Source organism: Leucopleurus acutus (assembly GCF_964270905.1).
Source record: "Leucopleurus acutus genome assembly, chromosome: 6".
In the NCBI taxonomy this organism is placed as follows: Eukaryota; Metazoa; Chordata; class Mammalia; order Artiodactyla; family Delphinidae; genus Leucopleurus; species Leucopleurus acutus.
Window position 1 is genome coordinate 255,455 of NC_139149.1, and position 17,149 is coordinate 272,603.

General features: G+C 49.6%; 1 protein-coding gene across 1 annotated transcript in view; it reads left to right on the top strand.

Moving 5' to 3' along the window:
* The window catches only part of CFAP221 (cilia and flagella associated protein 221), a gene marked incomplete at its 3' end in the record, with an annotated part of 82,251 nt that overhangs the window by 60,780 nt on the left and 4,322 nt on the right, over positions 1-17,149 (top strand). The window contains exons 17-22 of the mRNA XM_082841158.1: positions 44-151; positions 237-371; positions 5,635-5,793; positions 7,165-7,256; positions 13,690-13,782; positions 16,198-16,293. Of these exons, the coding sequence (XP_082697284.1) occupies positions 44-151; positions 237-371; positions 5,635-5,793; positions 7,165-7,256; positions 13,690-13,782; positions 16,198-16,293 (683 nt within the window). The remainder of the gene's footprint in view (positions 1-43; positions 152-236; positions 372-5,634; positions 5,794-7,164; positions 7,257-13,689; positions 13,783-16,197; positions 16,294-17,149) is intronic.

Consider the following 17,149-nt stretch of genomic DNA (forward strand, 5'->3'; position numbering starts at 1 on the left):
AGTGCCTCCCAAGGGCTTCGAGCGCCTGCCTTCTCTCCCCCAGGTTCCTCAGCTGTACCAGATCAAGAGGTACCAGCCGGTCTCTGTGCAGACGTCTTCAACCAGCTACTGGCCTCAGAAGCTTGCCCGGGCCCTGAAGCCAGGAGCTGAGGTGACAGGTCCCCACCCTCGGGAACGTCCCATCTTCCCGCCGCCCTGGCGCGTGGACTAACGTGCTGTCCTTGGTCTTGGCCCAGGACGAAGCCACCGCCGTCATGGCCCTGCCCAAGCAGGACTCCGCGCCCCAGCTCCCCGGCGAGACCTCCGTCCTGAGCATACGACTCCCTGAGGCCTTGGCCCGGGCTCCAGAGTACGACCCACTTTATATCTTTGTAAGTGACATCAGCAGAAGTCATTGTTCCCTGTCCCTTTATCCAGCAGTTACTTCATAAGAAAGCAGAAACAAACAGAAAACAATCTTATTTTTGGTTACCAAAAGGGAAAGGGGGGAGGGGTAAACTAGGGGTGTGGGATTAGCAGACACACACTACTGCACATAAAAAAGATAAGCAGCAAGGACTGACTATGTAGCACAGGGAACTGTACTCACGGTCTTGTCATAACCTGTAGGGGAAAAGAATCTGGAAAAAAAAAAAAATATATATATATATATATAACTGAATCACTTTGCTGTATACCTGAAACTGACACAATATTGTACGTCAACTATACTTCAGTTTTTTTAAAAAAAACATTGAGAAAAAGAAGACAGAAGCACTAATTGGGAATGTTTTTCTCTCTTTGGAATTTCAAGGGTTAAACCACATCTCACCTTTGAACTTGCTGGCCAGCCTTTATCATTTGGAGAATATCAATGTTTTTGTCTTTTAACAACTCCAGCATTTATTTTTTTATGACAATAGCTTTATGATCTTTTCTAATTATCTATAATATGCACCTGTGTATTTTTGTGTTTCTTTTAAGTATAGTTGCTGTGCAATATTATGTAAGTTACAGGTGTATAATACAGTGATTCACAATTTTTAAAGGTAGTATATATGTGTGTGTATATATATATATATATATATATAATTTTTTTTTTTTTTTTTTTTTGTGGTACGCGGGCCTTTTACTGTTGTGGCCTCTCCCGTTGCGGAGCACAGGCTCCGGACGCGCAGGCTCAGCGGCCATGGCTCTCGGGCCCAGCCGCTCCGGGGCATGTGGGATCCTCCCGGACGGGGGCACGAACCCATGTCCCCTGCATCAGCAGGCAGACTCTCAACCACTGAGACACCAAGGAAGCCCTGTATATATATTTTAAGATGAAAATACAACAGAAAAAAAGTAAAGTCACCCCAGCCCCGTCCCGCGGCGCCTAGTTGATTCTTTATCCCATCTTCGGGCACCGTGGCCCTGCCACACCGACGCCCGATTCCCTGTCTTCTACCAAATTGAGTCCAGTCTCCCAGCGATGTGGGGTCCAGCCGGTTCTTCCCCCTCCCCTGCGTGTGTCCTCCTGTCACCTGCCCTCAGGGGCACCCCCTTCCCCCTTATCCTTAAGGATGCAGTACCCAAGCCCTAAGAGACTGAAGGCCAGACAGGAAATCTGAGGAGGTTCTATGTAAGAACGGAATCATCGGCGAAAAGCCACAGTAGTTGCCCTAGTTACAGTCTGTTTTGTAAGGACACGCACACACACGAACACACACACACACACGCGTGCTCACACACACACATGCAGTATGAGGAAGGGCCTCAGACACTACCTGAGAAAGGCTCCTCTGGGAGAATCTACACGTGAGCCTCTGAATCTCTGACAGGGCAGAGATGCCAGTGGTCGCACCCAAGGGCAGAGCTGGGACAGACGCCTGCCTGTTTCCTGGTTGTTTGCCTTGGGGCTACTCCTCTGAGCTCTGCTGCTTTCCTCCAGGGAGCTGTGCTGTTTGTGTTTTGGCCAAACACAAACACAGCGTGTTCTGGTAGTCTCATTGCGGGGTGGGGGAGGGCTGTCCCTCACAGACATAGAGTCAGGGCTGGGATGGCCTCACCGGGCATCTAACTCAGTGATTTTCAGACTTCACTTAGCACCAGCACCCTATCGCCAGCTGAAATTTTACACAGCAGGGCAATATGTAAAATAGGGTCCCGGTTGCTGGGCAGGCAGTGGATAAGGGGCTTTCCTGAGGAGGGTATCCCTGCAAAACCCCAGGGTCTTCACAGTCTCCCCCAGACCCACCCTCTACCACCCCTCACCACTCTGCAAGTGAGAAAGCTGGTCTAGAGACCGGTTTTGCAGATGTAACATACATCAACATTTACCAAATTACATACTTTTCACATGGGCAGTTTATGGCATATCACTTACACATCAGTATGGCTATAAAAGAAAGAATTCGAAAAGCCTAAGAAAAGAAACAAAAATAAAAGGCAAGCAATGCTGGTCGCAATGAGTAGAGCATTGCAGTGGAGTCTTGGTTGAAGTTTTTGTTTTTTGGGTTTTTTTTGGCCGTACGTGGGCCTCTCACTGTTGTGGCCTCTCCCGTTGCGGAGCACAGGCTCCAGACGCACAGGCTCAGCGGCCATGGCTCACGGTCTCAGCTGCTCTGTGGCATGTGGGATCTTCCCGGACCAGGGCACGAACCCGTGTCCCCTGCATCAGCAGGCGGACTCTCAACCACCGCGCCACCAGGGAAGCCCCACAGTGGAGTCTTGGGGTGATATCTGTGCGCTGTCTGCAGGAGATGGGGTAGAGGGCTCTGGGGAGGAGACGCTGGGACAGTGTGGACCCCATGCACCGACGGTGCAGCTGAGGCCATGGAAACGCTAGAGGGTTTTATAGAGGCACGTTACTAAAGCAAAACGCAAGGCCATTATAAACTCCAGGGGGGAGAGTCAACTAAAAATCGATGTATGTTCCCAGTAGGAAGCCAAACTGAAATCGGCATGATTTTTAAGACTTGATAGAAAATTGAAAAATAGAATCCATCAGGCCTTGATACTAGAACTTCCCTCTGTCACTGACCCAGAGGTCGTGATAGTGAACCTTCACCAGAAAGCTATAATCCAGGCCTCAGCTTGGCCTGGCAGAGGGACATACTTAGACAGTTAAGACAAAATAAATGCTGTTTACTAGTTTCCAGCTTTCAGAGACAACTTATGAGCAAAGCATACAGGTCTTGGTGTGGTTCCAGAATGCAGATGTTGATGATCTCAATAATACAAAAGTAAAATTGTGGAAGAGAGGAAGAAAGGAACGAGAAAGCATGGGAGTGGGAATGCCTTCGTTTCACCCGAGGGGGAGTTGAAATACTCAACTAAAGATGATGAAACAGGAAATAGGTGGATCAGTGGATCATTTCAAGTCGCAGCAAAACTAACAGTAACCATGTGATTTTCAAAGTCCGGAAGGAGCATCTGTGTACACGAGCAAGACCCTTACCTTACGTGGTAGTGAGTCAGCAGATACTGTGAGGTCGACAGTCAAGAGAAGGAAGAAGCAGCGTGATGTTTAGAGTTAGTGACCATCCCAGGCACAAACCCAGACCCGAGCCTGGGGTAGGAGGGGCCCGCACGAGCCCCCTTCCTCTTCGCCACGAATCCTTCCAGCCTGGGTGAGCCGCTCCCATATGCACACAGTGGTCTGAGGGAAATTAAAATTAAAATAGTCACGGGCTGACCACTCAGACCTCCTGCTCTGGTAGCGATGGCCACCCTGGGGGAGGTGAGGTGTGACAACTGTTAGAGATGGTGGCATGGCCATTTCCAGAAAGATTTCATCCGCTGCACTTGACCCAAGGCAGGTCCAGAGAGTTGGCCACACGGCGGGTGTCCCCCCCACCCCAGGGCTGTGCACCTTTGCCCCCCGTCCCCGTCCCCGTGAGACTGCCAGCCCCTCCCCCATCAGTGACTCCACCTCTTGGTCACACTGTGACCAGGCCCAGCTGGGGTCTCTGTCATCCTGCCCCGAATCCCTGAGGCATCCCTTCCCAGGGGCTGTCCCGATTGTCCTTTGTCACCACAGGGGTGACTCCTGGTGGCGGAGGCCAGCAGCCTCCAGATTCTGGCCCTCGCCCCATTTCTGGGGAGGTAGTTGTGCCCAGAGCACCTGGGCGGCTCCGGCTGGGTGCTCACCCTGCCTCCTGTCCTTTGCCCCTCCTTCCGGCACGTCCTCGCACGCTGGGGGATTTAAGGGGCCCTGCGCGGCGGCAGGACGCGTCCCCCACTTGCCCACCCACACCCGCCTTCCTCTGCATCCTCAGTCTCCCCGGCTTTGTCTCACCACGCCCCACCTTTCCCCTCGTTCCCTCCCAGCCCTCCAGCCCTGACCTGGGTCAGAGTGGGGACCCAAGGTTTGCCTTCGCCTCTGTCCCTGTCCCCATTCCGTGTGGCCCTGTGAGGGACGGGAGAAGAGCTGCTGTGGACACACAGATACTCCACTCCTGACTCCCTCGAGGGGTTATCGCCTCCCTGCCGTCCTGCTGCCTTTACATCCGTGCGTCGGCGCAAGAGCTTCTCTGTGGCCCTGGCTGCAGGTCAGCCTCCCTGCATGACTGGAGGACAGGCAGCCCAGCGTTCGTGGCCGGGACGCCTTCATCACACGCACGATAGCCGGGCCCTCCTCTGGGTGCTGTCACGTCGTCTTCAAGTTGTTGGGGACATTTGTTTCTTGGCGGTGAGACTGGGTTCCCGTCAGTCGTGTGGAGTTCTGTGGGTTTTTAAAAAAATTTTTTTTTTTAATTATTCAAACAAACAAAAAGAACAGAATCTCAACTTAGTGGTTCCTAAACATCTGTGATTAAACAACCACAAGGGAGCTAAAAGCTATGTTGTCTGGGAGAAGAGCTGGGTTTTTGTTGGACAGGCCCCAGAAGGAACATTAAAAGGCTCCACATTTTGATATAATTGCTCTGTGCCTCCATTAGTTCTGCTGGAAAATTAGTAAAAGACAGGAACTCCCTTAAAGCCAGATACTTCATCCAAATGGAGCCTTCCTGAATTAAAAACATCACCAAAACAATGTTAAATGCTGATGTTTCCTGATATATCACATGCCACCCTCTCCTTTGTCTTTTTTTTTTTTTTTTTTTTTTTTTTTTTTGTGGTACGCGGGCCTCTCACTGCTGTGGCCTCTCCCGTTGTGGATCACAGGCTCCGGACGCGCAGGCTCAGCGGCCATGGCTCACGGGCCCAGCCGCTCCGCGGCATGTGGGACCTTCCTGGACCGGGGCACGAACCCGTGTACCCTGCCTCGGCAGGCGGACTCTCAACCACTGCGCCACCTGGGCAGCCCCTGTCTTCTCTTTAAAGTTACTTTTTAGAAGCTATTCTTTTGTTTCCAAAACCAGCAGCTCATTGCTTTTTAAAACCAGTTTCCTTATTTAATAAATCCCCCTAATTGATCAAATCCTGAATCCGTGTGGTATGTAATGAAGCGCTTCAACCAGAAAAGTGACATTTGTGAATGACCGTGAACACTGCCCATCTGAAGCCACCTCTGCTCTCCTGCTTCTCTTTCCCAGACGGGCTGACAGAGGTGGGGTCAGAGTGCGCGTGCCGGCGGGGGGGCTGCCGAAGGGAGCCTTAGCTGACGCCTGTGCTGTGGCAGAGGAGGAAACCGGTCAACAAAAGAGACCCCGTTTTTCGTCTCTCCCGCAGAACCCCAGCCCAGGGTTATTTGCCGTGAAGCACCCGCTGACCTACGTGGAAACCTCGATGGATTACCATCTGTGCACCCACCCCAAATACAAGTTCACCAAGGAGTCCCACTGCAGCTCCAGCATCCCCCTAACCCAGAAGCAGTTTCTCCATCACATGGTAAAGCCATCCCGGCTCAGCGGCAGAGCTGGCTCTGGGCTGCGGGGACGGGCAGGGGACAAGGAGGGAGGGTCACCGCTGGAACCGAGGAATAGAGGGTTTGCTGCTGCAGCTGCAGGACGAGGACAGTAACCGTGGCGCTGTGGACCCTGTCATGCCCCAGCCCTGAAGGGGGGCAGGTGGGGACTCAGCACCATCCCCATCAGCCCGTACCCAGCTCCCAGGCTTCACGTTGCCCCCTTTTCAACATTCTTAGTCTCTTTTTCCTTGAAGGCCATGCCTAATATTCATCTTATCCCCGCTGCAACCATGGAAAAACAGTCACGTGGCGGCCATAACCCTGTGGGATGACCCCCCTCTTTGTTTGGTCCCCAACAAGGACAGAAACGTCATAATGGGCAAGGTGGTGATGTGACAAATGCACAGTGAGGAAGAGGCCCCCGAGATCTCCTTCTTCCCCCAAATAACCAACCTGACCTCAGCCTCCAGGCACCTCCTGGGTGGCCCGCACCCTCCGGCTCGGGATGAAACCCTAACTTAGGTGGGTGGCTGTCTCAGCCCTGCCCCCGCCAGCTCCGCCTCATGCCTCTTCCCGCATCACCTTCCTGCCTCTTGGTTCTAGGGCCCCAGCCTGATCCCCGTGCTCCTTGCTTTGCTCCCTCTTCCCCAGCCCCGCAGCCAGCCGCCCCCGGGCCCTCCCTGGGTCCCACCGGCTGGCCTCACGTGCCATGTGGCTCCCTGTCCTGCACCCCAGGGCCCAGCAGCGCACCGTCACCCTCCTGAGAAGCCTTCCTTCCACACAAATCCGATCCGGTCGTTTTCCAGTTTGGAAACCCTCCGTGGTCCCTGCTGCCCCTGGGAGCAGCTCCAGGCTCATTAGCTTGGCCCACGAGGCCCTCCACAACCAGCCTGCCTCTCCAGCCTCATTTCCTGTCACCCCCGTCACCCGCCCTGCACTCGGTGCTCTCCTGATAGCACCCTCCTCGCATTTTCCATGCCTTTGCGCGCGCTTACCCCTGCCTGGACAGCCCTCTGATGAACTGACCCATCCTCTGAATGTTGCATTAGCATCACATGCACAGTAGTCAAAACGGGTGGAAAGGCCAGACCTGTCCTCCAGCACCAGGGCCGTTGCCCCTGTGCCACATAAGACAGGGGCGGGAGCCTCTCCGTCCTCCCTGCCTTAGTGCCTGTTGCCTTGTTGCAGCAGATGCTGGAGCAGCTGTCGTTTTTAGCCTCAGAAAAGTTCTACTAAACTTAATGAAATGATACATTTTGGAGCTCAACTTGGATTGAAAAATATTCAGTTGAATGAAACGGAAGTCTTTCCTGAACTTTACATGTGGTCCCCCTGTGCCGGCTCTATTACAGGATGTCATTCCTGGAGTGATGACCTGGAAGAGGTTCCAGTGCCCGGTCCTCTCGTCCCTGCCCGAAACCTCGAAGACGGAGATGACGCAGAGGTAAGCCCAGCTCCCCGTCGCCTCACGGAGGTGTGTGTGCCCTGCAGAGTGCAGAGGCTGCAACCTCAGAAGTTACCTGCCAGTAGTATGTCAAAGCATACTTTTAGTGCATCGTGAGGGAAGTCTGCTCACCAGAGGAATATGATGGTGTCTATAAAGTCATATCTTGACTTTATCTTAATTGAGATATACTTTATTTTTTTAACTTTTATTGAAATATAGTTGATTTACAATGTTATGTTAGTTTCGGATGTACAGCAAAGTGACTCAGTTATATGTGTGTGTGTGTGTGTGTGTGTATGTATATATATATACATATATTCTTTTTTACATTCTCTTCCTTAATAGGTTATTACAATATATCGAATATAGTTCCCTGTGCTATGCAGTAGGCCCTTGTTGTTTACTTTTATAAATTAGTGGTGTGTATCTCTTGATCCCAAACTCCTGATTCATCTCCACCCACTTCCTCCACCCCCTCTCCCCCCTGGCAACCACAAGTTTGCTTTCTATGTCTGTGAGTTTATTTCTGTTTTGTAAATAAGTTCATTAGTATCATTGTTTTAGATTCCACATATAAGTGATATCGTATGACATTTGTCTTTTTCTTTCTGACTTGCTTCACTTAGTATGATAATCTCTAGGTCCATCCATGTTGCTACAAATTGCATTCTTTCATTCTTTTTTATGGCCGAGTAATATTGCATTGTATATATGTACCACATCTTCTTTATCCATTCTTCTGTCGATGGACATTTAGGTTGCTTCCATGTCTTGGCTATTGTGAATAGTGCTGCTGTGAATATAGGACATTTTATTACATTTTAATTATCCTTTTTCCATCACTTAGTATGATAGTCTCTAGGTCCATCCATGTTGCTGCAAATGGCATTATTTTGTTCTTTTTTATGCCTGAGTAATATGCCATTGTATATATGTACCGCATCTTTTTTTTTTAACATCTTTATTGGAGTATAATTGCTTTACAATGGTGTGTTAGTTTCTGCTGTATAACAAAGTGAACCAGCTATAGCTATACATATATCCCCACATCTCTTCCCTCTTGCATCTCCCTCCCTCCCACCTTCCCTATCCCACCCCTCTAGGTGGTCACAAAGCACCGAGCTGATCTCCCTGTGCTATGCGGCTGCTTCCCACTAGCTATCTATTTTACATTTGCATTTGGTAGTGTATATATGTCAATGCGACTCTCTCACTTCGTCCTAGCTTACCCTTCCCCCTCCCCGTGTCCTCAAGTCCATTCTCTACGTCTGCATCTTTATTCCTGTCCTGCCCCTAGGTTCTTCATGACCTTTTTTTTTTTTTTTTAGATTCTATATATATATGTGTCAGCATACGGTATTTGTTTTTCTCTTGCTGACTTACTTCACTCTGTATGACAGACTCTAGGTCCATCCACCTCACTACAAATAACTCAATTTCGTCTCTTTTTATGGCTGAGTAATATGCCATTGTATATATGTGCCACATCTTCTTTATCCATTCATCTGTCGATGGACACTTAGGTTGCTTCCATGTCGTGGCTATTGTAAACAGTGTTGCTATGAACATAGGGATGCATGTATCTTTTCGAATAAGAGTTTTATTCAGATACACGCCCAGGAGTGGGATTGCTGGATCATATGGTAGCTCTTGAGATATACTTTAAAAAAGTCAATGTCGCAAGTGGCTAGTTGGCCATGCTTCAACAAAAGCAAACACCAATCCATATAATTCAGCCGAAATAGCCATGGTCCATTTTTAACATTGTAGAGTTGCCAAGATTCGCCGTCCACACCCTCCATATCCACTCCCAAACGATCCACCTCTCTCCATGCCCCAGCCTGGCCGTCTACCGGGCGGCCCCACAGCTGTCATCACACAGAGACAGAGCAAGTAGATGAGAATATTGTTAGACCAAAGAAGGAGGAAATTTAGAGTAAGCACATTTTTGCTAATTTGCTCATTTAACACCTCTCCAGAGCCCTAAGATCTCAAACAAGTAGACTGATGCCTTTTCTTTAAGACACGGCCTGGTCAGTGACCTGCTCCTGAGCCCTGGAGTTTGCTTCTTTGGCCCATTGTCCTTATAAAACGTAGTGAAATGAGTCGCTGGTGAGCAGATGTGACTAGTGTCCCAACACAATGACCATCAGCAGCGACATTCTGCTCAAACCCTTCGATTCAGGGTGAGGCCCAGCCCAAGTGGGGGCAGGGCCCTGCCACGGCCCAGGAGTGGCCAGCTCTGCCGGAGCACCGCCGCCAGCCAGGGTCGGCAGGGACACGTACCCTTGACTCGCACCAGCGAGTGCCGGCTCTTCCCCGTCACCAGAATGGCTCGCAGCCTCCCGGAGCTGTGTGGCCCTGGCCCCGCTCTGTGGCCAGCTCTCTGGCCCAGTCCTCTCGTGCAGAACACAAGCCGATCGGGCTTGCTGTGAAGACCCCGCTCAGCCTCGACATTTTCGTTTTAGCAGAGGTAGGAAGGCTCACCCCGATGTGCACCTACCCCGTATGTACCACCCGTCACCTGCCCCTCCCCGGGTATTTGAGGAGATCGTTGCAATCCAGTTTGTGACCCTGGAACACTTACCTTTACTTCTTCCTGCACTGCCAGGCAAAAAGCTCTTCCTGAATGAAGCAGAATCTAGGCTTGTCCACCTGCTGTTCCCTTCGGGTTATTTCCTCGGCGCTTCCTGCCCCCCTCTGCCTGGAGATTAACATGAGACCAAGATTTGGCCCATGGTAGGGGCTCGAAAATATTAGTTCCTTTTCTGTGAGTTCATGTTACCGAACCAAACTTGGGTGCACTCGCCTGTGCACAGCAAAGCCAATCTACTGACACCAGCTTGTGGTGGAGGCAAGTGCAGCGTTCGTTGCAGGCGCCAAGCAAAGAGTCAGTCAGTTAAAGGTCAGGAAGCCCCAACTCCCCGGTGGCTTCCAGGGAAGCATTTTTAAAGGCCAGGTGAGGGAGGGGCGTTGCAGGGTGTGCGATCAGCTCGCGCACAGCTCTCTGGGTGGTGGTGAGGTTACAGGGTGGTGTTTCATCGTCAGTCCTCAGGTGTGGGGGCTACGTGCTCATGGTCAAGTAGTCAACTTCCGCTTGACGGGTTTCAGCATCTGTAAGACAGCTGAGGAATGTGCATCAGATACTGTTATCTGGGTACACCTCAGAGAGGAGCCATGGCAGAGGACATAGGGAGGGGTCTGTACCTCCCCACCAGCCAGACAGAAGACGGTCACACACCCTGCAGCCCTCACCCCAAATTTTGCCTTTAAAAACGCCTGCCTGAAAACCACTGGGCAGTTCTGGGTTTTGGGGGCACAAACCACCTCGTCTCCTTGCTGGCCCTGGACCTTTCTCTGCTCCAGACTCCGACGTTTCGGGTTGCTTGGCCTTGCTGTGCGTCAGGCACACGAAATTGTTTGGTAACATTAGCATATTTCTAAAATCTGAAAACTCCAGAATCAAGGGCTGGGTGGAACAGTGACCTTGTAGGGAGAAGGAGTGCTTTGGTGTCTGAAAGACCTGCCTCGTAACCCGCTAGCCCTGTCACCCACTCTGTTTCCCTGGGCCACATTTACCTATTACTGAAGCCCGTTGAGCAATCATTTCCTCATCTGTGAAACGGGGACGGTGAACGGGTCCTCACGGACCACGTGAGTTGTAAGGACTCAAGTGGTGCATCTAGCCCCATCCTTAGTAACCCTTCCCACTTCTGCCCTCCCCCACCCACTAAACCTTGCAGTAACTCTGCTGCCACCATACGGCGATGGCCCGCTGCCAGCTAGACACACGGCCTCATTTTGCTGTGGGTGAGGGCACTTCCGAATGGACCGCAGTCATCAGCAGACCAAACACAGCTGGTGTGGGTACCGCCCGGAGGCTGAATGCGCACACTGAGCAACGGCAGTCAGTGGGCACGCCGGGGTCCACCAGCTGTCGGCAAGCACTGGCCTCGGGAATTAAGAAAAGAATCCTGTTTTTTCCCAAAGCAATGTTCTTGGAAAAATCTCACGAGGCTGTTCTTTCAAAAGGCACTCAGAACGCAGTCACCTTGGGCTTGAACTAACCATGAATTAAATGTGAATTAAACAAGAAAACTCCCCAGCTAGGACTTGTTACCTCCAGCTTCTCTGCCCAAATGCTCTGTTGGCCAATTTGTTTCGTAATAAACCATAATTGCACCACAGATTATAAAATCAAGAGAGGATTCTTTATTTCTTTATCATGGATTTCTATGATGTAAGACCCTAGATAATGTTTTTATTTCTAAAAGAGTTATAGAATTATAATAGTATTCCCTTTTAAACTTCCTACACATCTGCTAATGATATTTCAACTCTGCGGTCATTTTTCTTGAATAGATTACCTATTTCTTAGCTGCTATTTCCCCTGTATTTCTGCCCCTGAGAGTTGCTGTTAAGCCATGCGGTATCCTTAGTTAATGTTTATTCACTCCAAGTTATTTTTGCATTCGTAATGATCGAAACAGCTCACTTGGGTTCTTTGCTCATTAATAAATTCAGAGAGAATTTACTGAGTGTCTGTGACTTTCATGCAATCTAAGTAAGTAGCAACAAAGAAGTCTTCTAATCCAGTGGTGCCCAGACTTTGGGGTTTTATAGACAACTGAAATTTCCAGAATAATCTTAGGGATTGACTTAGAGCTGTCGGCATTTTACTTTTCCAAGAAAGGCATGAAGCAAAACAAAGCAAAACAAAACCCCCAATCTCCGCCCACTGCCACCACCCTCTCAATTCCAGAGGAACATATTAACACATGGAAAAGTAAGCAGGACACGGTCTCAGAATTTTAAAATTAGGTAAGTTTGATCTCATGAAAAACCCTTGGTTGTTGCCATTCTGTCTTCCAGACCACCCTGGCCCCTGGGGAGTGGTCCAGGCTCCCACCTTCTCCCACCCTCCTCTCGGCTACACGCGCTCTGAGGTCTCAGTGGGATTGTCCGTTAGAACCTGTGTTCTCTGTCACCAAGTCAGTAAATAGGACTAATCTCTGGGTGGTGGAAGCCACGTCCCTTTTCAGTGAGGAATGGTGTTAGAGACCAAAATCTGGGTTCCTGGTGCACACATCATTACTGGGGGTGGAGCGGGGGAGTCAGCTCTTGGCCTCCTCAGCGGACAAGCCGGAGTGTGTACGAGGGGAAATGCATACATATATATGCACACACACACACGTATGTACACATTCATACAAAAATACATGACTGCATACATCTACACACATATGCACATGTCCATGTGCACGTAGGCACACATACACACACCTACACCCATTTTAGACATCATGAATCCACAGCGGTGCCTGTAATCCCAACCCACATTCATGGAGTTGCTGCTTGCTTTTCCCCGGTCCATAGTCGTCTGTCTCTTCTTTCCCCTGTGAGAACCCCTGGTCTCCTAACACACTCACTCCCTCAGTTTTATAGAACGTCAAAAATAGTTTCAGAATTGCTTCACCTATAACCACTTTAATAAACAAGCATTTTTGCTTATTAAACAAGGAGAAGAAACTTATCTCCAAGACGTATCTGCACGCACCAAGGAGGCTTCAATTAACCTCCTGGCTTTCCGTTCCTGCCGCCTGCCTTACCCTCTGCCTGCAGCCTTTCTAGAGCCTGCGAGGAGGTCAGTTTCCTGCTGTGGGTCATTCTTTACTCTCTTCTATGAGACAACACTCCTCTCAGCTTCTAGAAACTTATTCCAGAAAATTATTTTAAAAGTTTATCCATTTGTGACTCTTTTCCTATTCTCTTTGCTGTTGTGGGTTCCTCTAATATCATTTGAGAGGCATGTTAAGAAGGTGTTGAGACCCAAAAAAGGGGAAATTTTTTTAAAAGGTGAGTGTTTGCTCCACCAACTTGAAACAGAAGTCTGCCGCCGACTTTAAAAATAACAAAATGTCTTTTCTCCCCATCTCAATTCTTTTAATGTCCTCAACACCCAGTAATTTGTATATGAAGCTGTAAAATCATGATACCAAACAATATATAAGGGGGTGGGGAGGAGGTTTGAAACTGAATAAACAGCTAAGGAAGAGTATAAACGTGGGAAAAAATATTAAGAACAAAAAAAGCGAACTAACTGCCCCACGCCAGCCCGACCCCCGGGAAATAGCGTAAGTTTAGACACCACAAGTTTGACAGTTCTGTTTCTAAACTCTGGGAAATGTCTTTCTCAAAACCGAAGTATAGTTGATTTACAGTAACACCGGGAAGTGTCTTCTTTGGCCCCATTCTCTTGGGTTTGACTGGTACCTATCGCAGCCCCGCCTTTACCTCTAGGGAGACATGAGTGGGTTTGCAAGAACGAAGCAGGGCAGAACAGTAGCGTAAAATACCAGGGGTGGAAAGGAAAGTACTTTAGGAAATTGTGTAAAGACCCCGAGACTACAAATGTGTGATTTTTCCACAGCTGCGACTCCTTCAATTTAGCCATGCTTCCTATAGACGTCCCTGCCGTTCTTGATGCCTTACCAGAGGAAGACAGAACGGAGACCCTCGAACGGTACTCTTTTACTTTTGGTCTCTCGTGATGTCTATTTTCCAGAAATAGTCCCGGTGCTGTGAGAGATTTCCAAGGAGCACCCAGTGCCCGAGCTTGCACCCCAGCCGAGACACGGCTAACACCCAGACATACGCCCAACTAGATAGGATGCCGGATTCGCGGTGGAGAACAGCCTAAGGTCTCACACTGGCTGATCTTTCCGTGCTGCAGGCGCTCAGGGGAGGGGTGAGCGGAGGGGGAGCTGAGTGGGCTTCCAAGGCTGCAGAGTCGCCTTGACTGGGGTTAGTACTCGAAGGGTGGGTGGGGTTTGGAGGGGCATAAAGAAATAGAGCGCCCCCAGATAAATAAAAAAGAGAAAAAAGAGAAAAACGAAAACCAAGGAAATTTTAAAAGAAAGAGCGAAAACAAACAAACAAAAAAAAAAAGGAAGAAAATAAAAAGAAATATCAGCCCCAAACTAAGCTGCTTAAACTTGACTTTACTGATGAGCATCCAACATCCAGTGGGAATGCATCCTTGAATCTCCTGTGGCTGTACCCACTCGACCATTTTTCCCTGTAGATAATCGGTGAGTGAAGTCCTGAATATCTGAGGCGTGTGTCGGTTTTCGTGAGACCTGCCCACACCCAAGTGTGACACTTGAGCGCCTGAAGCTTGGAACCCAGGGTGAACAGGGAGGTTGAGTGTCCGCCACTCAAACCCCGGAGCACGAGGGCGTTTCCTGAGGACACTGTAGCCGGGCGGGCGGGGATGACACACGGTTACTTGAGGGTCAGCGCTGGGGACAGCTGGGGAGATGCTCGGCAGACCCCTCCCCCATTCAGCACTGATGCGCGGACCCCTGGGGCTCGGTTCCCTCATCTCTGAAATGGGAAGAGTAGTACCTGCTTCTCAGGGGTTGTCACCTAGGACGACGGCGGGGGGCGGGGGCGGTGACCGACATCTACTGCGCACTAAATGGGCATCTGGCAAAAGCCTCGCTCACCCGCAACAAGGTCTTGCTATTTTCCACTCTTGAGGGGTGAGGAAAGCGCTAAGGGGAAGGCGCTCTCCGCACAGCGCCGGCTTCACGCGAGACTGGCCCGGAGCCGCTGCTCAGCGAAGCTTACGGATCAGAACGACTCTGCGGGTTTCAAGGTGTTTTCCCAACAGAAAACTGCTCTGCCCACCTCTGTTTACGCATCGCTGTCAGCAGAGGGTTCCTGCTGCTAATTCTAAATTTTGAAGCCTTCGTTGATCTTGGGAGCATTTCTCTGAGTGTAGCAGAGACGGCCTCTCTCAAAAAAACTGTCCCTTCTAAAGAAATAGACTTGTGGAGACCGGAGGCTCACCGTCCCAGCCTCCCCTGCAGTTACGTCATCCATGTCACTCGACCTGTGCCAAAGGGACAGGAGCAGACGTGAGATCTCCTCCCGAGGGCAGGGCCGGGATGGAGTGGGCTCCTGCACCCTCTCTCTCGCTGCTTCGTGGAGCTGGAACCCACATGTGCAGGGACCCAGCTGTAACCATCCAACACCCAAGCTCGAGGCCAGGGGTCCGCAAACGGCCGAATCCGGCCTGCCACCTGCTTTTGCAAACCGTTTTATTGAAATACAGCCACACTCATTCATGTATGTGTTTTTCCATGATTCCTTTCATGCTGCAACAGCAGAGCTGAGTAGTTGTATAAGAGACCCTACGACCCACAGAGGCCTTTACAGGAAAAGTTTGCTGACCCCTGCTCTAGGGGATCGCAGAGCCCAAGATAAAAATAACCTCGGTCCCTGCGATGTCTTCTCTCACCCATAGGTTATTTAGAAATATACTGTTTCATTTTTAAAGCAGTCGTGGATTTTTTTACTCTTCTTTGCTATTGATTTCTATTCGAATTCCATGTGGCCATAGAACATTCTCTGAATGATTTCAATCTTTTGAAACATTCATGCTCTCCTTATGGTCCAAGGTATGGTCAATATTGGCAAATGTTCCACGTGCACCTGAAGAGAATATGAATTCTGTAACCGCATTTCTAAACTGCTTTTTTTTTTTTTTTTTTTTTTGCTGTACGCGGGCCTCTCACTGTTGTGGCCTCTCCCGTTGCGGAGCACAGGCTCCGGACGCGCAGGCTCAGCGGCCATGGCTCACGGGCCCAGCCGCTCCGCAGCATGTGGGATCTTCCCGGACCGTGGCACGAACCCGTGTCCCCTGCATCGGCAGGCGGACTCTCAACCACTGCGCCACCAGGGAAGCCCCCTCTACACTGCTTTTTATTCTCTGCTTATAAATAACCATTCCCACTACTGTGGGTTGGTAGAAAGCTATTTGTCAGCCTTATGCTTTTTAACGTAGATTCCAGAAGAGTAGGTGGGAGGAATGTTGAAAGAATTGCGTAACTCTTAAATGACGACAATATTTCTCGATTTTATTCCTTTTCAGCGAGCTCTGTGAGCAGAGTATAGACATCACGCTGACCCCAGAAATGATGGCGGTGGAATTCCCTATGTTGAACTACAAGGACACCAAGAAGGAGAAGTAAGTGGATGCTTTGATGGCTTAGGAAGAGGCAGCCAGGATAAAGTTCACCCTACAGGACGCACAGAACTGCCGTGCTGTTTGGATCTAAGAACGTGTCAAAAGGGGCACGTTTCCAATGCTTCAGATGTTTAGATGTGTATTTTATGCATAGCGACGCTCCCTCAAATGTTGTTGGCAAATAAACCTTTAGCACAGAGTCCAGCATTCCCATTTGCTTATCGTGTGATTTCAGAGCTGTGTTTGTTTCTTATGAGTAGCTGAATGAGCTTCATGCAGTATAAGAGGCCCAGGCTCCGGAGCCTGGCGAGACCCGGGGCTGCATCCCGTTTAGCGCCCGTGCCACCTCCAGCTGCATTGCTCATCTTAAGTAACTGGGCAGTTGTGAGGGTTAAATGAGATGCCAGTGCGAAGACACCTCTCCAGCTGCTCGATGTGAACTCGCTTGGCACACGTGAATTCTTCTCTTTGCCTCTCCCTCAGGGGCCAACTAGCCGAGCAAACCGTCACCCTTCAAGAATTGGTTTTGAAGAATACTTTGGTAAAGTAAATAACCACCAGAGTTCATATGGTTTGTAAGTTTGAAATTCCAGTTATCCTTTTTAGAATTCTTTTTCTCTTTAAAAAAAAAAAAGTCTTTTTTGGGACTTCCCTGGCAGTCCAGTGGTTCAGACTCCACGCTTCCACTGCAGGGGGTGCGGGTTCAATCCCTGGTCGGGGAACTAAGATCCCGCATGCTGCGTGGCCAAAAAATAAACAAAAATAGAAATAAACAAATCAGTGATTTTAAAAAAATTCTACTGAAAAAAATAAAAATAAAGCCTTTTTTTTACTATTAAAATGTTAGAAAATACAG